At 36.7% G+C, this 27496-nt stretch overlaps 1 protein-coding gene across 3 annotated transcripts in view; it reads left to right on the plus strand.

The window, feature by feature from the left end:
• The window catches only part of DOCK7 (dedicator of cytokinesis 7), a 212821-nt gene that overhangs the window by 124144 nt on the left and 61181 nt on the right, over nt 1–27496 (plus strand). For all 3 annotated transcript variants that reach the window (XM_022581248.3, XM_022581251.3, XM_089921600.1), the window contains 7 exons: nt 911–1006; nt 3516–3656; nt 3742–3855; nt 12592–12762; nt 14763–14902; nt 20910–21079; nt 22072–22226. In XM_022581248.3, the coding sequence (XP_022436956.2) occupies nt 911–1006; nt 3516–3656; nt 3742–3855; nt 12592–12762; nt 14763–14902; nt 20910–21079; nt 22072–22226 (987 nt within the window). The remainder of the gene's footprint in view (nt 1–910; nt 1007–3515; nt 3657–3741; nt 3856–12591; nt 12763–14762; nt 14903–20909; nt 21080–22071; nt 22227–27496) is intronic.

Genomic DNA, 27496 nt, shown 5'->3' on the forward strand with positions numbered 1-27496 from the left:
CCAACAATTACGTAGATGTAAGGATTCTTTACATAACCAGTATGAGACGTTACAATAATTGCACTGTTTTTAAAAATACATTTGAGCAAGCATTGCTTGTTTGATGTCTTTTTGGGCATACCTCTCCATTGCAAGCTCTTTTACATTATTATAATGTTTATATCTTTGCAGATGACTGTTTTTAGAGTTTAGTGCATTAAATTTGATCATTAAATTTTAGTACCAAAGAGATTGTATCAACTCTTAATTCTGTTTCTGTAACTGCTTCTGTTTTGTGTTTTAAATCTCCAGGGAAAGGAAGATGAGTTAGAAAAATTATCACTCTTAGTAAGATATGTTGATTTGCTTCCCTTATGCACAGTTTTGTTAGTCCTTTTTCATATTAATATACACTATTGTGCAAATGCTTTGTATGCATATCCATTATAAGGCAGGAAATTTCTGCTATTTTAATAAAAATACTTTAAATACCTGAAAACTTGAAAATTAATGGCTGATATCAAAGTTTAAATTTTTAAAGGTATTTCCTAAATTGTACCAGCAAAGTTCATGAATGTATTTGCATATGCTGAAATATGTATGTAAGGCACAAGCCCGATTTTATTTGTAACTGTGAGTTTTCGGTCTAGTTTCTTTTTGCACGTACAATTTAGGAGGCTATTTCCCACCTGTCGTTTTAAAATTACATTTTACTCCAAGATAACATGTAATTTTTTCAGCTATTCAACATGCCACTGTCTTATGTGTATAAATAGCCGTTTCGTTAATGGGTGTCCTCACTGCATCATTGAATGGTTCACATGCCTTATTTTGCTTATTCTCATTATATCTTCATTTGTACTTGCATTATTTGGTTTGTGTTACCAGCAGACCTGACACTGATAATAACTTTGGATTTACTTCTGGATAGCTATTTCATGAGGAGCTGGCTTTGCAGTGGGTTGTTTGCAGTGGCAGCGTTCGGGAATCAGCTTTGCAACAAGCCTGGTTCTTTTTTGAGTTAATGGTGAGCAAACTAAACACATTCTTTGTTTTTCTTGTTAAACAATGTTGTGTTAGCTCATGATTTTATCCTAGAATCTTTTCCTATTGCCCATCTTGTGGTTTTACATGTGCCTCCAAGACAAAATTACCTTTGCTACATCTCTAAATAAACACTGTGGACAGTCAGCACAATTTAGATGGAGTTATAAAGCTAATTTAAACTATATTTTTAGGGATAGTTGCAGAAGCTAACTATCTTTTTAAAGGAAACCTGTGATACATTCTTTCTTAGTCTGAACATGCTAGTGTATAATGGCAGTACTATTGATTTCATACCAGATAAAAAGAGCTTTATAGATACCTACTACTTTTATGGTTAGAAAGCTCTTAGGGAAATGCCAGTCACAGCCAATGAAAAACAACAACACTTTCTACTTAATTCAGTAAATGATATTAAAACAAATAAATGAATTAATATTTTAATAAATATCTATACACACACAACATAAACACATATATACACAAAAGCAATATACATTTATTAAGTACGTACAGTATTATTGGTAGCACAGCCCTATGGGCTAGGGATTACCAAGGCACAGAGAGATTAAGTAACTTGTTTAAGTATACATAGCTTGTATACAGCAGAGCTGTGATTCAAATTTAGGCATTCTGGCAGTAGGGACCTTCCTCTCTAGCTTTAAAAAGCTGAAATCACTGAAACTTTTTCTTCCAAAAAAATTATGTAAAATAATAAATAAGAAACAAAGGAAAGCAAAACAACAAAAAAGAGACAGAAAAAAAAAAAGAAACAATGGAAGTTTCTAGAGTATGCCATAGAATCATTCTTAGCATTGAATGTTACTTATGTTGAAGATTAGAAGACATTTCTTCTGTAAGTTAAAACTACAATGAGGTATCGCCTCGCACCAGTCAGAATGGCCATCATTAAAAAGCCTACAAATAATAATTGCTGGAAAGTATGTGGAGAAAAGGAAACCGTTCTACACTGTTGGTGGGAATGTAAATTGGTGTAGCCACTATGGAGTATAGTATGGAGGTTCCTTAAAAAACTAAAAATAGAGCTACCGTATGATCCATCAGTCCCACTCCGGGGCATATATCCAGAGAAAACTCTTAATTCAAAAAGTTACATGCACCCCAGTGTCATAGCAGCACTAATTACAATATCCGAGACATGGAAGCAGCTTAAATATCCATCGAGAGATGAATGGATAAAGAAGATGTGGAATACATATACACTGGAATACTATTCAGCCATAAAAAAAATGAAATAGTGCCATTTGCAGCAACATAGATGCACCTAGAGATTATCCTACTAAGTGAAGTAAGCCAGAAAGAGAAAAGTTAAATACCATATGATATCACTTATATGTGTAATCCAAAATATGATACAAACAAACTTGTTTACAAAACAGAAACAGACTCAGACATAGAAAACAAACTTACGGTTACCAAAGGGGAAAGGGGGTGGGAGAGGGATAAATTAGGACTTTGGGATTAGCAGATACAAACTACTGTATATAAAATAAACAACAAGGCTGCACTGTATAGCACAGGGAACTATATTCAATATCCTATAATAAACCATAATGGAAAAGAATATGAAAAAGAATATATATATAACTGAATCACTTTGCTGTAACCAGAAACTAACACAACATTGTAAATCAAATATACTTCAGTAAAAGATTTTAAAAAAGACGTTTTGTCTAGAGATTTGCTAATCTACAAAAAAAATAAATCAGGGACCATATGTAAATGGTAGGCAGCTCATTTTTTTCCCCTAGAGAATAAACACCAAATTATAATTCATGTGCTTTTAATATAAGATCAAGTGACTTTTTAAAAATAGTCTTACATGTATGTTCAGATTTCTTAAACATGAAATAGTTTGACTTGTCTCTGTTATTTACCAACTGTAAAACCTTGTCATTAATTTCCCTGAATTAAAAATTTTTAGTACCATTAACACATGTTGTGATAAGAATCCATATCTAAAAGTATTTGGTAAATTGAAACCACTTTAATTTTTACCTAACATTTTATTCTTAATATCTAGTCATCAATATTTAATGTACACCCACCATATGCCACGAGATGCTAGGTGCTAAAGATTCTACATGCAGTCAAGGTTTCTAACCTCTCAGAGCTAACAGCTGGGGGGACATGGAATGGCAGAATTGTTAAGTCTTGGAAAGATTTAATTTAAAATAATTTTAAAGGATGAAATTTTTTTCTGTTGACATACCCATAATTTGTTTCCCACTGATAGCCAGGATAATGTCATGAAGCTGATACAGAGATTGAGTTGTATTGTGTTTGATATTTTTCTAGCGCATACAAAATATTGTAGGGAACTTTTTCAAAATATTTGACGAGTTAAAAGTATTTTATCTATCTGTTAAATTACATGGTATGTTGACAAAAATAGCTCTAATGTTTAGAATCTCTGTAACTGTTCATTACATCCATAAGAAATTAAACGAATGGCTTATTTCTTTTTTCAGGTAAAGAGCATGGTGCACCATTTATACTTTAATGATAAACTTGATGCACCAAGGAAAAGTCGTTTTCCAGAACGTTTCATGGATGACATTGCTGCTCTTGTCAGCACAATTGCTAGTGATATAGTTTCACGATTTCAGAAGGTAACGGTAACTTATTTTTTTAAACAAAATCTGTGTTTCAAGCACATGTTAAACTATATTTGTTTTTCTTTTAATTGTTTCCCAGGACACAGAAATGGTTGAGAGACTCAACACAAGCCTTGCATTCTTTCTCAATGATCTGTTGTCTGTTATGGACAGAGGATTTGTGTTTAGCCTTATAAAGACCTGCTATAAACAGGTAATGCATAATTAGTAATAATTAGTAATCAAATAATTTAAATGCTGCGTTTGCTCTTTTAGGGCTAGAGCTAAGAGATTTTTCAAGAACACATTTATATAATGATGTTTTTAAAAAGTGGCATATTTTTATTAGTAATGGAAAGATAAATTACATTTATTAGGACACAGGACTGTGGCAAGCTGCTGTCAGTACAGCTGGCTTTTCATTGAGTTATACTGGCCCATTTATGAGTTTTAGATTCTCATTCAGAAGTAGACCATCAAGTCAGGAGTCTAAATGTAAAGCAGCCCCAAGGTGCCATGCAAGAGTAGCATTTTTACTGAATGAACAGCTAACCCAACCTTTTCTGTCTTAAGTGATTTTTAAAGCAGTTGCATTTTGCTGTGTATTCCTCATGATGAAGCCCTAGACATTGTAGAGTTTAGAAGCATGAGTAGATGTTTACCCAAGTCACAAATATTATTATCTAGCTTTTTCTAAACTAAAAGTATTCTAGAAGTTTTCTACAAACAGCTGGTTTTGCTTTAAATTTTTTATCAAATGATTAATGAAACCTGGCTTTTAGAAAACATTAGTTATTCATCCTGATAGACCATTTGGGTACTGAGCTGTATAATCATCCTAGAATTACCTTTTAAGGGAGCTTTAAAAATGTACAGATCTCTGTGTCCCATCCCAGCATTTCTGAGGAGTTTGAACCCTGGTGGTGGGGGTGGGAGTGTGGGAAACAGTGCTTATAAAGTACTCCCTGCTGGTCCACAGATTAGTTTTGGGGAACTACTGGTTAAAAATGCTATTTGGCAGTCTAATACTTAGAATTTTGAAGCTCTGTTCTATTGGATGCAAATATTGTATGTTTCTTTTAACAGAGAAGTTAAAACTATGTGTGGGCACTGATCTATTTGCAAGTATTTGCAACACTATGTATTATTTTTACTTTTTCCCTGATATTTCATGTATTATTGCTCCCAAAACCTGTCCTGTCTTTATTCTTCAAGCACTGGCCTCCTACATTTGCCAAACATTAAACTAGACTCTAGGGATGCTAAAACTATTCAAATAAGTCAGTCTATATATGTTTCCTCAAGTAGCTAATGGGTGTAGTTGGGAAAATAGATAATTATAAATATAGGTTAACACAAGGTGCTGTAAAAAGAATGGATAATTTATTTTAGGAAGTTATTTTGGTGGTATACTTTTTCTTCATAAAGTATATCTTTGAGAAGTGGAAATATTAATGCTATATTGGAAATATAAGAATGTGGCCTTAAGAATGCACCTAGTCAGTGGATTTATACAGTAAATCTTGTAGTTCCAAATTTTTTATTTTAGGAGTAACTTTGGAAAAAGCCGATACTGTTATTTAAACCACAAAATTCAAGACTGCTCACTGAGTACTGTTCTCTAATTCTTCTTTTTGGTTGAATTTGTTTTATTTATTTATTATTATTATTATTTTTAAAATCTTTATTGGAGTATAACTGCTTTACAATGGTGTGTTAGTTTCTGCTTTATAACAAAGTGAATCAGTTATACATATACATATGTTCCCATATCTCTTCCCTCTTGAGTCTCCCTCCCTCCCACCCTCCCTATCCCACCCCTCTAGGTGGTCACAAAGCACCGAGTTGATCTCCCTCTGCTATGCAGCTGCTTCCCACTAGCTATCTATTTTACATTTGGTAGTGTATGGTAGTGTCCACACCACTCTCTGGCTTTGTCACAGCTTACCCTTCCCCCTCCCCATATCCTCAAGTCCATTCTCTAGTAGGTCTGTGTCTTTATTCCTGTCTTACCCCTGGGCTCTTCATGACATTTTAATTTTTTTCTTATTCCATATATATGTGTTAGCATACGGTATTTGTCTTTCTCTTTCTGCCTTCACTCTGTATGACAGACTCTAGGTCCATCCACCTCACTACAAATAACTCAATTTCGTTTCTTTTTATGGCTGAGTAATATTCCATTGTATATATGTGCCACATCTTCTTTATCCATTCATCCGATGATGGACACTTAGGTTGTTTCCATCTCTGGGCTATTGTAAATAGAGCTGCAATGAACATTTTGGTACATGACTCTTCATGAATTTTGGTTTTCTCAGGGTATATGCCCAGTAGTGGGATTGCTGGGTTATATGGTAGTTCTATTTGTAGTTTCTTAAGGAACCTCCATACCGTTCTTCATACCAATTCACATTCCCACCAGCAGTGCAAGAGTGTTCCCTTTTCTCCACACCCTCTCTCCAGCATTTATTGTTTCTAGATTTTTTGATGATGGCCATTCTGACCGGTGTGAGATGATATCTCATTGTAGTTTTGATTTGCATTTCTCTAATGATTAATGATGTTGAGCATTCTTTCATGTGTTTGTTGGCAGTCTGTATATCTTCTTTGGAGAAATGTCTATTTAGGTCTTCTGCCCATTTTTGGATTGGGTTGTTTGTTTTGTTGTTATTGAGCTGCATGAGCTGCTTGTAAATTTTGGAGATGAATCCTTTGTCAGTTGCTTCATTTGCAAATATTTTCTCTCATTCTGAGGGTTGTCTTTTGGTCTTGTTTATGGTTTCCTTTGCTGTGCAAATGCTTTGAAGTTTCATTAGGTTCCATTTGTTTATTTTTGTTTTTATTTCCATTTCTCTAGGAGGTGGGTCAAAAAGGATCTTGCTGTGATTTATATCGGAGAGTGTTCTGCCTATGTTTTCCTCTAAGAGTTTGATAGTTTCTGGCCTTACATTTAGGTCTTTAATCCATTTTGAGCTTATTTTTGTGTATGGTGTTAGGGAGTGATCTAATCTCATACTTTTACATGTACCTGTCCAGTTTTCCCAGCAACACTTATTGAAGAGGCTGTCCTTTCTCCACTGTACATTCCTGCCTCCTTTATCAAAGATAAGGTGACTATATGTGCGTGGGTTTATCTCTGGGCTTTCTATCCTGTTCCATTGATCCATCTTTCTGTTTTTGTGCCAGTACCATACTGTCTTGATTACTGTAGCTTTGTAGTATAGTCTGAAGTCAGGGAGCCTGATTCCTCCAGCTCTGTTTTTCGTTCTCAAGATTGCTTTGGCTATTCGGGGTCCTTTGTGTTTCCATACAAATTGTGAAATATTTTGTTCTAGTTCTGTGAAAAATGCCAGTGGTAGTTTGATAGGGATTGCATTGAATCTGTAGATTGTTTTGGGTAGTAGAGTCATTTTCACAATGTTGATTCTTCCAATCCAAGAACATCGTATATCTCTCCATGTCTTTGTATCATGTTTAATTTCTTTTGTCAGTGTCTTATAATTTTCTGCATACAGGTCTTTTGTCACCTCAGGTAGGTTTATTCCTAGTTATTTTATTCTTTTTGTTGCAGTGGTAAATGGGAGTGTTTTCTTGATTTCACTTTCAGATTTTTCATCATTAGTGTATAGGAATGCCAGAGATTTCTGTGCATTAATTTTGTATCCTGCTACTTTACCAGATTCATTGATTAGCTCCACTAGTTTTCTGGTAGCATCTTTAGGTTCTCTATGTATAGTATCATGTCATCTGCAAACAGTGACAGCTTTACTTCTTCTTTTCAAATTTGGATTCCTATAATTTCCTTTTCTTGATTGCTGTGGCTGAAATTTCCAAAACTATGTTGAATAAGAGTGGTGAGAGTGGGCAACCTTGTCTTTTTCCTGATCTTAGTGGAAATGCTTTCAGTTTTTCACCAATGAGGACAATGTTGGCTGTGTGTTTGTCATATATGGCCTTGATTATGTTGAGGAAAGTTCCCTCTGTGCCTACTTTCTGCAGGGTTTTTATCATAAATAGATGTTAAATTTTGTCAAAAGCTTTTTCTGCGTCTATTGAGATGACCATATGGTTTTTTTCCTTCAGTTTGTTAATATGGTATATCACATTGATTGACTTGCATATATTGAAGAATCCTTGCATTCCTGGAATAAACCCCACTTGATCATGGTGTATGATCCGTTTAATGTGCTGTTGTATTCTGTTTGCTAGTATTATGTTGAGGATTTTGCATCTATGTTCATCAGTGATATTGGCCTGTAGTTTTCTTTCTTTGTGACGTCTTTGTCTGGTTTTGGTATCAGGGTGATGGTGGCCTCGTAGAATGAGTTTGGGAGTGTTCCTCCCTCTGCTAAGTTCCGGAAGAGTTTGAGAAGGATAGGCATTAGCTCTTCTCTAAATGCTGGATAGAATTCACCTGTGAAGCCATCTGGTCCTGGGCTTTTGTTTGTTGGAAGATTTTTAATCACAGTTTCAATTTCAGGGCTTGTGATTGGTCTGTTCATATTTTCTATTTCTTCCTGATTCAGTCTTGGCAGGTTGTGCATTTCTAAGAATTTGTCCATTTCTTCCAGGCTGTCCATTTTATTGGCATAGAGTTGCTTGTAGTAATCTCTCATGATCTTTTGTATTTCTGCAGTGTCAGTTGTTACTTCTCCTTTTTCATTTCTAATTCTATTGATTTGAGTCTTCTCCCTTTTCTTCTTGATGAGTCTGGCTAATGGTTTATCAATTTTGTTTATCTTCTCAAAGAACCAGCTTTTAGTGTTATTGATCTTTGCTATCGTTTCCTTCATTTCCTTTTCATTTATTTCTGATCTGATTTTTATGATTTATTTCCTTCTGCTAACTTTGAGGTATTTTTGTTCTTCTTTCTCTATTTGCTTTAGGTGCAAGGTTAGGTTTTTTATTCTAGATGTTTCCTGTTCCTTAAGGTAGGATTGTATTGCTATAAACTTCCCTCTTAGAACTGCTTTTGCTGCATCCCATAGGTTTTGGGTCGTCGTGTCTCCATTGTCATTTGCTTCTAGGTATTTTTTGATTTCCTCTTTGATTTCCTCAGGGACCACTTTTTTATTAAGTAGTGTATTGTTTAGCCTCCATGTGTTTGTATTTTTTACAAATCTTTTCCTGTAATTGCTATCCAGTCTCATAGCTTTGTGGTCGGAAAAGATACTTGACACAGTTTCAATTTTCTTAAATTTATCAGGGCTTGATTTGTGACCCAAGATATGATGTATCCTGGAGAATGTTCCATGAGCACTTGAGAAAAATGTGTATTCTGTTGTTTTTGGATGGAATGTCCTATAAATATCAATTAAGTCCATCTTGTTTAATGTATCATTTAAAGCTTGTGTTTCCTTATTTATTTTCATTTTGGATGATCTGTCCATTGGTGAAAGTGGGGTGTTAAAGTCCCCTACTATGAATGTGTTACTGTCAATTTCCCCGTTTATGGCTGTTAGTATTTGCCTTATGTATTGAGGTGCCCTTATGTTGGGTGCATAAATATTTACAATTGTTATATCTTCTTGGATCGATCCCTTGATCATTATGTAGTGTCCTTCCTTGTCTCTTCTAATAGTCTTTATTTTAAACTCTATTTCATCTGATATGAGAATTGCTACTCCAGCTTTCTTTTGGTTTCCATTTGCATGGAATATCTTTTTCCATCCCCTCACTTTCAGTCTGTATGTGTCCCTAGGTCTGAAGTGGGTCTCTTGTAGACAGCATATATATGGGTCTTGTTTTTGTATCCATTCAGCCAGTCTGTGTCCTTTGGTCAGAGCATTTAGTCCATTTACATTTAAGGTAATTATCGATATGTATATTCCTATTCCCATTTTCTTAATTGTTTGGGGTTTGTTATTGTAGGTCTTTTCCTTCTTTTGTGTTTCTTGCCTAGAGAAGATCCTTTAGCATTTGTTGTAAAGCTGGTTTGGTGGTGCTGAACTCTCAGCTTTTGCTTGTCTGTAAAGGTTTTAATTTCTCCATCAAATCTGAATGAGATCCTTGCTGGATTGAGTAATCTTGGTTGTAGGTTTTTCTCCTTCGTTACTTTAAATATGTCCTACCAGTCCCTTCTGGCTTGCAGAGTTTCTGCTGAAAGATCAGCTGTTAACCTGATGGGGATTCCCTTGTGTGTTATTTGTTGTTTTTCCCTTGCTGCTTTTAATATGTTTTCTTTGTATTTAATTTTTGCCAGTTTGATTAATGTGTGTCTTGGTGTGTTTCTCCTTGGATTTATCCTGTATGGGACTCTCTGTGCTTCCGGGACTTGATTAACTATTTCCTCTCCCATATTAGGGAAGTTTTCAACTATAATCTCTTCAAATATTTTCTCAGTCCCTTTCTTTTTCTCTTCTTCCTCTGGAACCCCTATAATTCGAATGTTGGTGCGTTTAATGTTGCCCCAGAGGTATCTGAGACTGTCCTCAGTTCTTTTCATTCTTTTTTCTTTATTCTGCTCTGCAGTAGTTATTTCCACTATTTTATCTTCCAGGTCACTTATCCATTCTTCTGCCTCAGTTATTCTGCTATTGATCCCTTCTAGAGTATTTTTAATGTCATTTATTGTGTTGTCCATCGTTGCTTGTTTCATCTTTAGTTCTTCTAGGTCCTTGTTAAATGTTTCTTGCATTTTCTCTATTTCCAAGATTTTGGATCATCTTTACTATCCTTATTCTGAATTCTTTTTCAGGTAGTCTGCCTATTTCCTCTTCATTTGTTAGGTCTGGTGGGTTTTTATCTTGCTCCTTCATCTGCTGTGTGTTTTTCTGTCTTTTCATTTTGCTTATCTTACTGTGTTTGGGGTCTCCTTTTTGCAGGCTGCAGGTTCGTAGTTCCTGTTGTTTTTGGTGTCTGTCCCCAGTGGCTAAAGTTGGTTCAGTGGCTTGTGTAGACTTCCTGGTGGAGGGGATTATTGCCTGTGTTCTGGTGGATGAGGCTGGATCTTGGGCAGGTCCACGTCTGGTGGTGTGTTTTTGGGTGTCTGTGGACTTGTGATTTTAGGCAGCCTCTCTGCTAATGGCTGGGGTTTTGTTCCTGTCTTGCTAGTTGTTTGGCATAGGGTGTCCAGAACTGTAGCTTGTTGGTCGTTGAGTGAAGCTGGGTGTTGGTGTTGAGATGGAGATCTCTGGGAGATTTTCGCCGTTTGATATTACATGGAGCTGGGAGGTGTCTTGTGGTCCTGTGTCCTGAAGTTGGCTCTCCCACCTCAGAGGCACAGCACTGACTCCTGGCTGCAGCACCAAAAGCCTTTCATCCACACGGCTCAGAATAAAAGAGAGAAAAAGTAGAAAGAAAGAAAGAAGGAAGGAAGGAAGGACGGATGGGGATAAAAGAAAAGAAAAGAAAGATAAAATAAAATAAAGTTATCAAAATAAAAAATAATTATTAAGAAAAAAAAATTTTTTTAAGTAAAACAAAAACAAAGCGGACGGATAGAACCCTAGGACAAATGGTGAAAGCAAAGCTATACAGACAAAATCTCACACAGAAGCATACACATACACACTTACAAAAAGAGGAAAAGGGGAAGAAAGCATAAATCTTGCTCTCAAAGTCCACCTCCTCAATTTGTGATGATTCATTGTCTATTCAGGTATTCCACAGATGCAGGTTACATCACGTTGATTGTGGAAATTTAACCCGCTCGCTGCTCCTGAGGCTGCTTGGAGACATTTCCCTTTCTCTTTGTTCGCACAGCTCTGGGGGCTCAGCTTTGGATTTGGCCCCGGTTCTGCGTGTAGGTCGCTGGAGGGCGTCTGTTCTTCGCTCAGACAGGACGGGGTTAAAGGAGCCGCTGGGGGCTTTGGCTCACTCAGGCCGGGGGGGGTTGGGAGGGGCACGGAGTGCGGGGCAAGCCTGCAGTGGCAGAGGGTGGCGTGACATTGCACCAGCCTGAGGCGCGCCGTGCGTTCTCCCGGGGAAGTTGTCCCTGGATCCCGGGACCCTGGCAGTGGCGGGCTGCACAGACTCCCCGGAAGGGGGGTGTGGATAGTGACCTGTGCTCGCACACAGGCTTCTTGGTGGTGGCAGCAGCAGCCTTAGTGTCTCATGCCCGTCTCTGGGGTCCGTGCTGCTAGCCGCGGCTCGCGCCCGTCTCTGGAGCTCCTTTAAGCAGCACTCTTAATCCCCTCTCCTCGCGCACCAGAAAACAAAGAGGGAAGAAAAAGTCTCTTGCCTCTTCGGCAGGTCCAGACTTTTACCCGGACTCCCTCCTGGATAGGCGTGGTGCACTAACCCCTTCAGGCTGTGTTCACCCAGTCCTCTCCCTGCACTCTGACCGAAGCCCGAGCCTCAGATTCCAGCCCCCGTCGGCACTGTTCCTCTGTGCGGAAATCTCTCCGCTTTGGTCTCTGCACCCCTGTTGCTGTGCTCTCCTCCGCGGCTCCGAAGCTTCCCCCGCTCCGCCACCCGCAGTCTCGGCCCGCGAAGGGGCTGCCTAGTGAGTGGAAACCTTTCCTCCTTCACAGCTCCCTCCCACTGGTGCAGGTCCCATCCCTATTCTTTTGTCTCTGTTTATTCTTTTTTCTTTTGCCCTACCCAGGTACGTGGGGAGTTTCTTGCCTTTTGGGAGGTCTGAGGTCTTCTGCCAGCGTTCAGTAGGTGTTCTGTTGGAGTTGTTCCACATGTAGATGTATTTCTGATGTGTCTGTGGGGAGGAAGGTGATCTCCACGTCTTACTCCTCCGTCATCTTCCCCCTCTCTCTCAGCACTTTATTTTAAAGGTAGTAATAGTTTCCCCCAAAACAGTTATTCTGTCGAATACAAGGGTTTCTGACACTCAACAATGACATAGACTAAGAGGAAGAAGCTATTTCCTCCTTCTTAGCCATCTCCCTTTAATTTAGAAATCACTTTAATTCTTTAATTCATCATTCTGGTATTGGTAGTAGAGAAATGATATGTTCAATTGGTGTTTTCTTATTTATGCAACGCTTACAAGGTATCTTCAAAGCTTTATTCATTACCAACTCCAAGTGTCTTGGTGTCCCTGAGGCTGGATTTTCTGCGCATCATCAGCAGCCATGAGCACTATGTTACCTTAAACTTACCCTGCAGCCTGCTAACTCCACCTGCATCGCCATCACCTTCTGTTTCTTCTGCAACATCTCAGGTATGCAAAATGTATGAAAACAAATTTTTTTATGTCCAGACTTGTGGAAAAAGCATTCTAAACACTGGAAAACATGAAAGGTAACACTGTTGAATAATAGCTGTGTGATAGGCTCCATACTAAGTGCTTTATAAGTATTAAATGGTTAAGTACTTTATAAGTATTAATCATTTACTCCTCACAGGAACTCTAGGAGGTAAGTCCTATTATTATCCCCATTTTACAGGTGAAAAAAATTGAAACACAGAAAGGTCAGTAGCTTACCCAGGGTCACATATAGTAAAAATTGGCAGATCTAGGCTTTGAACCATGGCACGTGTTGGCTTATTCTAGGGCCCAAGTTTTAACCACTTTGTTGTACCCCTCTTACCGATTCAGGCACAAGGGAGTGAATTCAACTACATAAACTCACTTGATGTTTTCACAGGTTGGGTTTTTTTGAGGCAGACACAGACTGAGTTTGGGAGACAAGGTATTTATTAGATGTCAATACCTGTGAAAGGAAGGGGAATGAAGCGTAATTTAGCAGAGAAAGAAGTCAAACTGCAGTGCAGTCCTGGAAAAGCCCTACCTGCCTCTCTTGTATCCAGAGAACCCAAAGGAAACTAGATGGGTGTTTATGGATTTTCACAGGGTGCCTAGTAGTTGCTCTAAAGATGACAAAGGGTTATCGTAGCAATTATTATGTGTCCTGTCATACAGATTGAAATGAAGCAATTTTGTGGTTTTCATATCAGAGAAGCCTGGATGTTCCCTCCTAGTGAAACATCTTTTTGCTATATAATTCCTAAGGCAAACAAGCTACTTCCTTAAGCTCTTAATGTCTAAAGTGAAAGTTGATATGAACTCTTTATAAGTTTATTTTTGAGATATTTAATTCCTGAAAGTAATTCCCTACACTAGATCAACCTCAGATGTTTGATAAACTAAATTTTAAACTTTACTCAGAAAGATTAGAAAACATCAGAGAACACCCCCAACTTTTCATTTTACCTTTGCAAAAATTCTTAAGGATCAGCCTTTTTCCACATACTTTTACCTGGCTAGGACACACTTCTTCCAATAACAAATGAGGCTAGTCTTTTGCTCCCTTCCCCCATCCTCTGTCAAAGATGTGGCTACACAGTCAAGTACAAATTAATCAAAGGTACAGTTCCTAAAACCTTTAATGAAACACATTTGTTTACACCTGACTCCCTGCTGAACATCTCATTCAGCCAAGAAATTAACAGAATTTCTTCCATTATCTTGTTCCCTACTTTCTCATCTAACTGCAGCATTTTCAGGTTCTAATAGATGACAGAGACATCACTCTTTGGGAGGTGGGGGCAAGGATAGTGTTATACGCTTATTAGGAAGATGATTCCTCCATAGAGAAATCTGAAGTCTGTTCTTCTAAGAAACCTCGCATGGGCGGTCTTGAATATGGATTAAGGATGATGAGATTGAGGACATTCTTGCCTTAAGCATCTTGTGGGGGGGGCGGGATGCTATTTTACAGTATTAAAAAACTCTTAAAAACTCAGTGAGTGGACAAAAAAAGACAGTAGTTTTCTGGAGATAGTGTTTTCCCTGAAAAACAACTTCATAGTATTTGAAATTTCTCTGGAAACCCATAGATAGCCTTGACTATGAATATTTCTCTTGTACTCAGCAGTGAGTACATAATGTATCATATGGATTTAGTTCCTTTTTTCCCGTCAGAGTATGATATTGAAACATTAAGTGGCTAAAAGTATAAAGGAAAAAGCAGATGAAAAGATTTTAATATGAGAAAAAGGAAATTGAAAATAATTTAAAATGTTATTTCATCATAGTTTCCTATACCAAAAGTAAGAGCAGTTACTTTCTCCAATGTTAATAATAGTAATGTAAAAATAAACTTAAAAAGTTTATCTCACTTTCAGATAATGCTCACATCTCATTTGTTGTAGTGCTCTGTCTATAGAATGTTTTGTTGCATAGCTGTTATAGTTTTGTTCTACCTCACTCCCAAACAGAGTTCTGGATTTTCCACCACTGTGCAAGACCAGAAGATTGCAAATATGTTTGAATTGTCTGTGCCTTTCCGCCAGCAACATTATTTGGCAGGACTTGTGTTAACAGAGCTGGCTGTCATTTTAGATCCTGATGCTGAAGGGTGAGTAGACCAGTTTTTGCCGTGTAGAATATTAATTGATTTTGGACAATGGGACAGAAGTATCCACTTAACTTCCTAGGAATCAAAAGAATACTGTTTACCACTCTTCTTCTACTTCTGTGTTCACTAAGTTCCATACTCATGTTATTTCTATATTTCATCAGTTTTAAGAAAGACATTTTTTGTCATCTCTGAATTTGATGTTTGTCTTGAAATCAACATTGCATCATGGTTTAGTTGGTGGCCTTTTTTTCCTTCTTAGTAGTACATAAAATATTTGTGCATGTTAGTAGATGGACTTTTAGATTTGCTGATATACAGCAGGCACATTTCAGTTAAGTAGACTAGTCTGTTTGATTCCTTGTGAGGAAAATTTATGATTTGCCATCATACTCTGTAGCATGTACTTCAAAATTTGCTCTATAAACAAATGTCCTTAGGTTTTAGAAACTTCCAAAATTGTGTATACTTTTAAAGAATTACTGGAAATTGATATAGTAAGAAGAGTATATTGTCTGATGATTTGAATTTATAGAAATAGCTTTTCTATAAATGTGTTGTGATCTAAGATCCGTATAGGGTATTTCTATGTTAACAGCTATTTTCAAAAATCTGAATGACTGTAACTCATTTGGGTAATAATTGCTTTTTTTTTCCATGATAGTATCATTAGGAGTTTGTAATGCAGTTTAACCTGAAGTAAGAGCTCCAGAGAACAAAAGGAGATACTTTTAAGCAGGTTTTTTAAGAATCCTATGATGTATTTGTTGAACGAATGAAAAAGGATGCTTGTAAAGTTCTTAGCGATAGGGACATGGTTAATGCTAAGTAAACTGTCAAAGGCTAAAGCTTCTGCAAATGAAAGGCATGAGTTTTTTTCATAACAGCAACTTCTTGCATTAGGAATATAGTTTTAAGAAGCAGTTTTTCACTCTGTGCTCTGCAGAACTGTAAGGTTGTGAAAAGGTCCTTAATGTGCTTCCATGTAGGATGGGGTTGGGGTGTAGACATTGGAGTATGGAGAGGACAGACTAAGTGGGTGAAACCCTGGGTCTCCCGCCCCTGCTTGCCACCACTCTTATATTTTGCCATTGATAAATGAATATAATGTCATTAGGGGGGAAGGATCCATCGTTTGAAAAAAATCACTCTGAAAACAACTTCTAAACATACTACCTCTCTTTAATAACTGTTATATCTCAATCATTTGACTCTATATTTCCAGTATTTTTACTTAATACATCAGGATAAGTTTGGTTACCAGAAACAGAAAACCTTTCTTCATACTGGCTGGCTTTATTAAAGGAAGGATGTTTATTTTTTCATAATTGGAAGAAAGGTAAGGTTTTTAGCACACTCAGCAGCTCAATAATGTTATCAGGGTTCTGTTTCTTTATATCTCTTACTTCTATAGAAACCCCTCAGCTTTATCCTGAGGCTAGTGTGCCTCTCATGACTGTAAGATAGTTGCTCTGGCAATTGAGCTTAGATTATTACTTGTTCATGTCCAGCAGAGGACAGAGGGAAAAAAACCCTCTTTCAAGCATGCAGTGCACATCTTTTCTTTGGACTGATTTGGCTCACTTGCCTATCCTGTACTGTTACAGTCACCAGAGTAATGCCAGGTTCCTGGATGGATTAGATCACTTCTACTCAAATGTGGTGCTTAGACTGGTTTTGGTTCATGGGTGGTTTGTTACAAAGCAGAAGGTAAGGACCTCATGCCTAAATGTAAATCAGCTGTCACTAAAAAGTGTTCAGTTCATATGATATTTTTTTTTTGTAGACCTTCTCAGTTAAGGAAGCAATTAGTTAATTAACATTTATCTCTTCTCACACTGATAATGAAACAGCTTTACTGACTGTCTGCTTTAAGTAGCAGGGCTAGTCTGATTGGATCTATCTACTTCAGAAACTGGGGGAATGGAGTCAGCTTCCCCTGAGTCACGGGGGCAGGAACGTATACCTGAAAATTTTTACATTCTATTAGGAAGGAAGACAGGGGAAGGAGATGTTGTGTAGGTGTTCAGCAGTGTCTGATAAAAAATAGAGAATTCTAACAGTCAACTATTTTTGTGATGAGGTTTCTTTCTCACATGAAGGATCAGTTCTATTAAAATAGATACATTTCTGTGGAACAATATAGGACCTATGAAAGACTTCTTTTTTATCTCTTCCAGCTGGTCTTCAGAGTTGGTCCTTTGACACTTGGAAAGATTTTCTATCAAGTCTGAAAGCCGTGATAACTGTGTTCACTACTACTTTGTCTATTGAGTTAAAAAAGATAACTGGAAGAGCTTTAAATAGTAATATACAGGATTATAAGCTTTTACTGTTGCTTGTTTCCTCCTTTTCTCACTCTTTCCTGCACCCAGTCCATTAGCAAATGCCTTAATACTATCTCCAAAATATATCCCAAGTTTAGCTACTTCTCTCCGTCTTTACTGCTGCTCCCCTAATCATGCTTCCATTCTTCCCTCCCTAAAATCCCTTTTCTACCCAGCAGCCTACATGGTCTTTTAGAAATGAAAATTAAATTACGTCACTTCCTTGCTTAAAACTCTTTAATGTGTTTAAAAGCACACTTAACTTTTAAAAGTTAAAAGTGTGTGCTTTTAAAATAGCATTTAAAATAAAATTCAGACTTAATAATGGACCCCAAAGCCCTATATATCTAGCTGTTGTCTACACTGCCACTCTCTTCCCTCCTCACATACTAAAATCTAGCCATCCTGGCCTTCTTTTTGTTTCTCCAATGGGCCCAACCCAGTCCCACCTTAGGGCCTTTGGACTAGGACTTTTCTCTGCCTGAAGCAATGCTGAAATTGCCCTAAGATCTCCACATAGGCATTTCCTCCTTGTGATTCTTCAGGTCTCCACTCAAAGAGTATCATCTACTCACTGAGACTGTCATTGGCCACCCAATCTGAATTATAGCTGTGTTGCCGTTGCCACAGTTATTCTTAACCAGATAAGCCTGTTTTATTTTCTACAAGGCACTTACCTGAAATTTGCTTGTTTGTTCATTATCTGTCCCCTTCCCTTAGAATGTGAGCTCAAGAGAGCAGGCACTTTCTTATTCACTGCTGTATTCCCACTGCATTAGAATTGTGTCTGGTACAGAGTGGACACTTGATAAGTATATGTTAATTCAGTGAATGAATGATTGACTATGAGAGACTCACATCTCTAAGTTTTACATTCTTCTTATATTTACATAGATAAAATACAACATACATTTGTTAGATAGACCCTTAAGAGGATTGTTTTTCTTTTTATTCCTTCTGCTTGCTAAGTAATCAAAAATAATTCCTTGAGTAGCAATAATATGTTCTAATATTGTTTTAAAAATTTATTTATTTTATTTAATTTTGGCTGTGTTAGGTCTTTGTTGCTGCGTGCAGGCTTTCTCTAGTTGTGGTGAGCGGGGGCTACTCTTCATTGTGGTGCGTGGGCTTCTCATTGCGGTGGTTTCTCTTGTTGCAGAGCACGGGCTCTAGGCGCACGGGCTTCAGTAGTTGTGGCGCGCAGGCTCAGTAGTTGTGGCGCACGGGCTTAGTTGCTCCACGGCATGTGGGATCTTCCTGGACCAGGGCTCAAACCCGTGTCCCCTGCATTGGCAGGCAGATTCTTAACCACTGTGCCACCAGGGAAGCCCCATATGTTCTAATAATGACCAAATATTTGCTCTCTAGAAATTTTCATTGCAGTTAGAAAGTTACAACGTTGAAACAGGATACTATGGTTAAATGCAAATTTTGTAGTACAGACCTAGTTTTGAAGAAGATTAGCACCTTTATTATAGCATTTGTAAAACTGAATTATTATTTTTGTGTCTGTGTTTCTCTCTTGCTAAAGCAAGCTCTTTAAGAACAGGGACAATGTCTTATCTCCAACATCTAGCATAGGATATGACAGGTCCTGCGTGTGTGTGTGTGTGTGTGTGTGTGTGTGTGTGTGTATGTGTATAATGGCTGAATGTGATTGAGTAATGTAGACACATGAAAAGGCTTCATGAAGACCAGTGGGTAGAGTTTAGATAGGTTGAAGTCTGGTGCTGGTAGCTGGTGAGAGATGTTAAATATATACCCAGGTTTGGGAATCATCACTGGTGATACAAGTTGAAAGGGAGAACATAAAAGGCAAATGATCAGAATCTGAGACGTGGGAAGAATGATGGAGAATATGAGGAATAATGGGAACTCTTTGGAGAAAACACTGAGAAGAAAACATAAAAGATGACAAAGTGTCAAGTAGAGAGCTAGAAAATGAAATCTGAGATATGTCCATTAGATGGAGTTCTTGACAGTATTTAAAAATATACTTTCTGAATAAAAACTGGAAGGAAGAAGAATCTCCAGGTAGATTTCATATATAGCTACGTAAAATGGTAGATAAGCTAAAGAGCCCCGGAGGAAGAATACCTGGTTTCCAGTCCTAGCTTTTAAATATGCTGTGTGATCTTAAAACAGAAAAGCTAATATTTACTGGAAAAGGCAGTGTGCAAGGCACTGTGCTAATAAGCATGTTACATAAATTATGTAACTTAATTTTCACAGCCACCTTCTGAGGTAGGTTATTACCTTCATACATAGATAGGGAAACAGAGGTTAAGTATCTTTGAAAAATCATTTAGCTATTAAATGATGAAAGGGGTACAATACCATGTGGTAAGCATTCAAAAACTTTTAGTTTCAGAGAAAGAGAGTAGATATTAGGAAGTAAATGGAAAAAAACGCTTGATATATACTGCACATTCAGGAAGTTTATTACTAGAGAAATCATATTATAGTTTATTACTAAGAGAAATACTATAAATAAGCCAGAGCAAACTAGTTTCAAGTGAACATGTATTTTCAAGATAGGAAAGAAGGGAAGAACTTGTGAGGAGGGACACTGAAGCTATTGAAGAAGGAATTTTTTCTGAGATGAAAGGAAAGATGATTTGGTAGCTATAAAGATGGAGATGTGTTAAAAGACCTGGCCAGAGCAAATTCAGAACGGCTTTTCTTTCCTAAAAGAAAGTTGGAGGTAAGGTCTTCTATTGAGATTGATGGTGAGAGGCTTAAGGAGAGAGAATAAGATCTGAAACAGCTGCCAGGTACAGTATTAAGGGCAGTTGAAGTTGGATGAATTTTTCTTTAGAATGTTTTTCATAGTCAAAGCAGCTTCGGTCTAAGAAGAGAAGCCAAAAAAGTGTGAAGATGAGAGTGATCCTTGCTAGTGTATTAGCCAGTTGAAACTTGGGATTGGGAGTCTAGAAAGTTGTAAGGGCCCAAATGAGCAAGGAAGTTCAGTTTAAATAGAGATGTCGAAGGCAACCCTAGCCATGGACTACATAGCCCATTAGGTAGAGGATTTTTCTTTTAGATAAAGGAAATAAAAGTTTATTTTGGTTAAATGTGAAAAGATTTTATTTGATGAAATAAAATTTACAACTACTTAAAATTTACTTTTTTTTTTTTTGCGGTATGCGGGCCTCTCACTGTTGTGGCCTCTCCCGTTGCGGAGCACAGGCTCCAGACGCGCAGGCTCAGCGGCCACGGCTCACGGGCCCAGTCGCTCCGCGGCATGTGGGATCTTCCCGGACCGGGGCACGAATCCGTGTCCCCTGCATCGGCAGGCGGACTCTCAACCACTGTGCCACCAGGGAAGCCCCTACATTTTTTGCTTTAAAATATAACCGTAACTGGTTTTGAGTTATTTAATATTAAAATGCCCTAAGGAGTTAATGACAAAATATTCGGATTTACTCTTAAATGAATTTGTATAGTATTTCCTTTTGCCTCAGTTCTTATTTTGTACAGCGAGATATTAATTTTATTTATTTTTTGGACATTGATTAATTTTAAAATGAGAAGTGTTTTATAGGAATACATGCAAATATGTGGCAAAGTTAAGAAGCTGAATAAAGTGGTTCAGTACCATGACTTACTGTTTGCTCTAAAGATATTAACTAATCTCTGTGACCTTACTGCAGCTGCTTCTTCATCTTCTTTTTAAATAGACTGTTTGGATTGCATAAGAAAGTCATCAATATGGTACACAATTTACTATCCAGTCACGACTCAGACCCACGGTACTCTGACCCCCAGATAAAGGCTCGGGTGGCTATGTTGTATCTACCTCTGATTGGCATTATCATGGAAACTGTTCCTCAGCTGTATGATTTTACAGGTACTTAGTATATTTAAGACAAACTAAAGGCAAATCTCAGTGTTTAAAAGTATTAGAAAATATCTCAAAGGTGATCTTATTTTAGGAAAAGAAATATAAGGAAACTTACACTGACATAGGTACACTGTAAATACATAACATATTTCTGAAAAGCTTTTGACTGTGTGAGAAAATTCACTGCAAGGTTTCTGTAAGCATTTCTTATGACAAATTTTTAAATAATGATTTTATAACATTTCTATACCTACCTATTAGGAAATAGGATTTTTTTTGTGTGAGTGTATACTGTTCATCTGAAAAAAACAATATGAGAAAACTTGCTAGATGTCCACCACCCTCAGTCTCGATTTTATTCATATACATAAAATTGAAATTAATATTCACCTGAATAACAACAATGATGTTTATTGCTAATACTGGGTTAATAAGTTGAAGTTTTGTTACTTTTTAAAAACTGGAACCCACAAAGTTTTATTCCTCTTGCTTTCCATTTTTAGAATTTACTTCAATTCCTTCATTTGCCTTAGAGAAAACACTGTAGGTTGCATTTGAACTAGCAATTAACCTGATAAAGTACTTCCAGTTCAATTAAAAAAATTTTACTGGTATCTAATATGTATTATCAGTAGGTGCTGGTGATATAAAGATAGCAACTCTTTCCCTTTAAGAGACTAATAGTAGAGTAGTTTTCCCAGTATTTTGATCACTAAAGCAGGTTTCCTTATCTGAAGGCAGAAATTTATATTATTTTATCTTCTTTTACTAGCAAGTTAAAGTTCTCTACAAAACTATAAATATTACTACAGGAATGAGTTAATGTTTAAAATATTTAAATTATTTTTAAAAGAAGTAAATATAATGATAAGCAGTATATGTTAATAGGTTTTTCTTTGAAGAGTAAAGGAGAATAAGAAAGGGAATTGCTTGCTCAATAGCGTTAATTAAGCTAAACAGAAGTTTTCTTTATTTATTTTTGGGTGATTTTTTTCCAGAAACTCACAATCAACGAGGAAGACCAATCTGTATAGCCACCGATGATTATGAGAGTGAGAGCGGAAGCATGATAAGCCAGACAGTTGCCATGGCAATTGCAGGAACATCAGTTCCTCAGCTAACAAGGCCCGGCAGTTTCCTCCTCACATCAACGGTAAAAACAACCCTCCTACAGAAGTTTTATCTGGAAAGACAGATATTTCCAAGGATATACCCTTTAATAACAGATTATTGTACTAGCTGATGCAGAAGTACTCTGAGTTTTATTTATTTTGTGGAGACATTAAGGTTTTGAGAATATTGCCCATCTTGTACTAAGTTGTTTCTAAAATTATTAATTACCTCAAGCTTTATGGTATAAAGCTCTATATTCTGTCATTTAGAATTTTGAAGGTTGCCTTACTTATAGCCTATTTTCTTCATTTTTAAAATCCATTTTATTTTGTCAGCCCTAAGAAATAGTCTCAGTTATTTAGCAGTTGAGAATATTTATTTTTAATCTGTGAAGATTTATACTTTTTCATATTTAAATAAATTGATATTCATTCAGCCCTGTAATTTTCCCCTCTTAAAGAGGGAAGAACAGGGAAGCAGGGAGTAAACAAACTTAATAAAACAAGATCAACTTCTAAAAGTTTTAGATGACTTCTTTCAGAAAACTGCAATCGTATTTATGGAAGCTAGCTTACTAGACAACTTTTTTAAAAGTTTTATTGAGATAATTTACATGTCAAAAGATTCATGCATTTTAAATGTACAATTTCATGGTTTTTAGTATCTTTACAGAGTTATGCAGCTATCACCACAATCTAATTTTAGAACACTTCCATCACCCCAAAAAGAACCCTGAAGCCTATTAGCAGTCACCCTCTATTTCCACACAGCACCAACCCTAGGCAGCAACTAACCTACTTTCTGTCTGTATAGATTTGCCTGTTCTGGACATTTCATATAAATGGAATTATAGACTGTGATCTTTTATGTCTGGCTTCTTTCACTAAGCATAATGTTTTTGAGGTTCATTCATGTTGTGACATGTATCAGTACTTCTTTTTTTAATGCCAAATAGTATTCCTAAATATTGATAGACCAGATTTTTATCCATTTATGAGTTGATGAACAGTTGAATCATTTCCACTTTTTGGCTGTTAGGAATAATGCTGCTATGAACATTTGTGTACATGTCTTTGTGTCCACATATGTTTTCATTCCTTTTGGGTAGATACCTAGGAATGGATTTGCTGGGTTGTATTGTATCTCTATCTTTAACATTTTGAGAAATTTCTAAACTTTTTCAAAGTGGCTGCTCCATTTTAAATTCTCACCAGCAATGAATAAAGGTTCCTGTCTCTCTAAATCCTCACTGACACTATTATTTCTTTTTTATTATATATATTTCATACCTTAGTGTGTATGAAGTGGTATCTCATTGTCATTTTGATTTGCATTTCCCTAAAGTCTACTGATACTGAGAGTATCTTTTCATTTGCTTATTGGCACATCTTTTTGTATATCTTATTTAGAGAAAAAGTCCATTCAAATCCTTTAATGTTTTAAAATTGTGTTATTCATCTTCTTGTTATTGAGTTGAAAGAGTTTCTTATATATTCTGGATATAAATTCCTTATCAGATATGTGATTTGCAGATATTTTCTCCTGTGGATTATCTTTTCCCTTTTTATTTCCTTAAATATTTATTTATTTATTTATTTGTCTGTGTTGGGGTCTTAGTTGCAGCATACGGGATCTTTCATTGCGGCACATGGGCTTCCAGAGCGCGTGGGCTCTGTAGTTGTGGTGCATGGGTTCCAGAGCGCGTGGGGTCTGTAGTTGTGGTGCACGGGCTTAGTTGCCCCGCAGCATGTGGGATCTTAGTTCCCCGACCAGGGATCAAACCCGTGTCCCCCTGCATTGGAAGGCAGATTCTTAACCACTGGACCACCAGGGAAGTCCCTCTTTTCACTTTCTTGATGCTGTAATTTGAAGTGCAAAAGTTTTTAATTTTGATGAATTCCAGTTTTTCAGTGTTTTCTTTTACTTGCTTTTGCTATTGTAGATACAAAATAATATATAAAGTACATGTATAGTTAAAATGTAATAATAGAAGAAACAGCAGTGTACCTACCACTCAGCTTCAGAAACGGAACATTGCAATTTCCTTGGAAGTTCCCAGTTTGCCATCAGTTCAATCCCTTTCTCCCCTCAAAATGACCACTATTCTCAGTTTTGTTGACCTTGTTTTTCATTTTTTAAAACCTTGCTTATGTGAAATATACCACAAATGAAAAAGTACATGAAACATAAATGTTTACAAAAGATTTTAAAATGAATATCTTTGTAACCACAATTCAGGACAAAATATAGAACATTGACCACCTTCCAGAAATCCTTGGCCTGCTGTTTTCCATCACAGCTATCCACCAAGCCACCCACTCTCCTAACTAATGAAGTAATTGCATAATTTTGTTAATAGTTTCACCATCTAAGTTTGCATCCCTAAATACTATAGTTTAGTTTTACATTATGTCTTTAATATTCCTCCAGGTTGTAAAAAATAGCTGTAATTCACTGATTTTTCATTTTGGCATGATATTCCATTGTCTGACTATAGATCAGTTTATTTACCCATTCTATTGATAGATGCATAAATGGTTTCTGATCTTTGGTTACAAATAACAGTCTTATAGATTCTTCTGTATGTTTCCTGTCTGCATGTACACACTTTTATTTAGGGTATTTCTTAGGAGTGGAATTCGCTGGGTCATACATGTGTACCCTCTTCTATACTAGATATGCCATGATGTTTTCCAAAAGGTTTGTCTTAATTTTTATTTGCACCTGCTATATGAGAGTTTCTGTTCCTTCATATGTTCGTCCATCTGCACTTAGAATATTCAAACATTTAAATTTTTGTCAATTTGGTAATATATCATTATATCTCATTTTAGCATTCATTTTCCTGATGTCTTATGAGGGTGTGCACTTTTTCATATAAATGGCTATTTGGATTTTTTCTTTTGAAGTATCTAGAGTTTTTTTGCCCATTTTCCATTGGGTCTTCTGCCTTTGCTTGTAATTTATAGTAGTTTATATGTCTGGATCAAGCCCACTGTCAATTATAAGTGGTTCAAAGATCTCTTTCTTTTTTTGTGGCTTGCTTTTTCATACACTTAATTGTGAATTTGATGATAAGTGTCATATTTTAAAGTAAGATTGTATTGAATCTATGGATCAGTTTTTGGGAAAATTAATATTTTTACATGCCTTGAATCCCCAAATCCTTGAATATGTTAGATCTCCCCACTATTTAGGCCTTCCTTAGTGTCTACACATACATAAACTTTTATAGCTTTCACCAGAGGCCCAGAACATCCTTTGTAGGTGTATAGTTGGTCATTGATATTTTAAAAATATTTTAGTAATATTATAAAATTATATAATATGATAATGTATACTACACATAAATTTTATATATATAACATTATATTCTTACAGTCTCATAAATGTCATCGTTTTCAAAAATTGTTTTCTAATTGTTGATTGCTATTTTTTTTTTTTTTTTTGGCCATGCCACGCGGCTTATGGGATCTCAGTTCCCTGACCAGGGATTGAACCTGGGCCATGGCAGTGAAAGTGCCAAATCCTATAAGACTACCAGGGAACTCCCTAATTGTTGATTCCTTTTATGTGGGCATAGAATTGATTTTGAACAATGTTTATTTATTTCCAGCAGAATTACTAAACTAATAACAGAGGTATAGATTTTTTTTTCTATATACACAATCATATCATCTGGCAGTTTCATTTCTTCCTTTCTTTTTTTTTTCCATAACTTATTTACTGGTTAGAACCTTGAGTACAATGTTAAATAGAAGTAGTGATAGTTGGCATCATTAAAGGGGAACCTTGCAACATTTCATTCATTTTCTTTTTTACATTTTTATTGGAGAATAATTGCTTTACAATGGTGTGTTAGTTTCTGCTTTATAACAAAGTGAATCAGTTATACATATACATATGTTCCCATATCTCTTCCCTCTTGCATCTCCCTCCCTCCCACCATCCCTATCCCACCCCTCTAGGTGGTCACAAAGCACCGAGTTGATCTCCCTCTGCTATGCAGCTGCTTCCCACTAGCTATCTACCTTACGTTTGTTAACGTGTGTATATGTCCATGACTCTCTCTCGCCCTGTCACAGCTAACCCTTCCACCTCCCCATATCCGCAAGTCTGTTCTCCAGTAGGTCTGTGTCTTTATTCCTGTCTTACCCCTAGGTTCTTCATGACATTTTTTTTCTTAAATTCCATATATATGTGTTAGCATACGGTATTTGTCTTTTTCTTTCTGACTTACTTTACTCTGTATGACAGACTCTAGGTCCATCTACCTCATTACAAATAGCTCAATTTCGTTTCTTTTTATGGCTGAGTAATATTCCATTGTATATATGTGCCACATCTTTATCCATTCATCTGATGATGGGCACTTAGGTTGTTTCCATCTCCGGGCTATTGTAAATAGAGCTCCAATGAACATTTTAGTACATGACTCTTTGAATTATGGTTTTCTCAGGGTATATGCCCAGTAGTGGGATTGCTGGGTCATATGGTAGTTCTATTTGTAGTTTTTTAAGGAACCTCCATACCGTTCTCCATAGTGGCTGTACCAATTCACATTCCCACCAGCAGTGCAAGAGTGTTCCCTTTTCTCCACACCCTCTCCAGCATTTATTGTTTCTAGATTCTTTGATGATGGCCATTCTGACCGGTGTGAGATGATATCTCATTGTAGTTTTGATTTGCATTTCTCTAATGATTAATGATGTTGAGCATTCTTTCATGTGTTTCTTGGCAGTCTGTATATCTTCTTTGGAGAAATGTCTATTTAGGTTTTCTGCCCATTTTTGGATTGGGTTGTCTGTTTTTTTGTTATTGAGCTGCATGAGCTGCTTATAAATTTTGGAGATGAATCCTTTGTCAGTTGCTTCATTTGCAAATATTTTCTCCCATTCTGAGGGTTGTCTTTTGGTCTTGTTTATGGTTTCCTTTGCTGTGCAAAAGCTTTGAAGTTTCATTAAGTCCCATTTGTTTATTTCTGTTTTTATTTCCATTTCTCTAGGAGGTGGGTCAAAAAGGATCTTGCAGTGATTTATGTCATAGAGTGTTCTGCCTATGTTTTCCTCTAAGAGTTTGATAGTTTCTGGCCTTACATTTAGGTCTTTAATCCATTTTGAGCTTATTTTTGTGTATGGTGTTAGGGCGTGATCTAACCTCATACTTTTACATGTACCTGTCCAGTTTTCCCAGCACCACTTATTGAAGAGGCTGTCCTTTCTCCACTGTACATTCCTGCCCCCTTTATCAAAGATAAGGTGACTATATGTGCGTGGGTGTATCTCTGGGCTTTCTATCCTGTTCCATTGA

Source organism: Delphinapterus leucas, chromosome 1 (assembly GCF_059928025.1).
Source record: "Delphinapterus leucas isolate spDelLeu-1000000601 "Yukka" chromosome 1, BTC_Dleu_Yukka2, whole genome shotgun sequence".
NCBI lineage: Eukaryota > Metazoa > Chordata > Mammalia > Artiodactyla > Monodontidae > Delphinapterus > Delphinapterus leucas.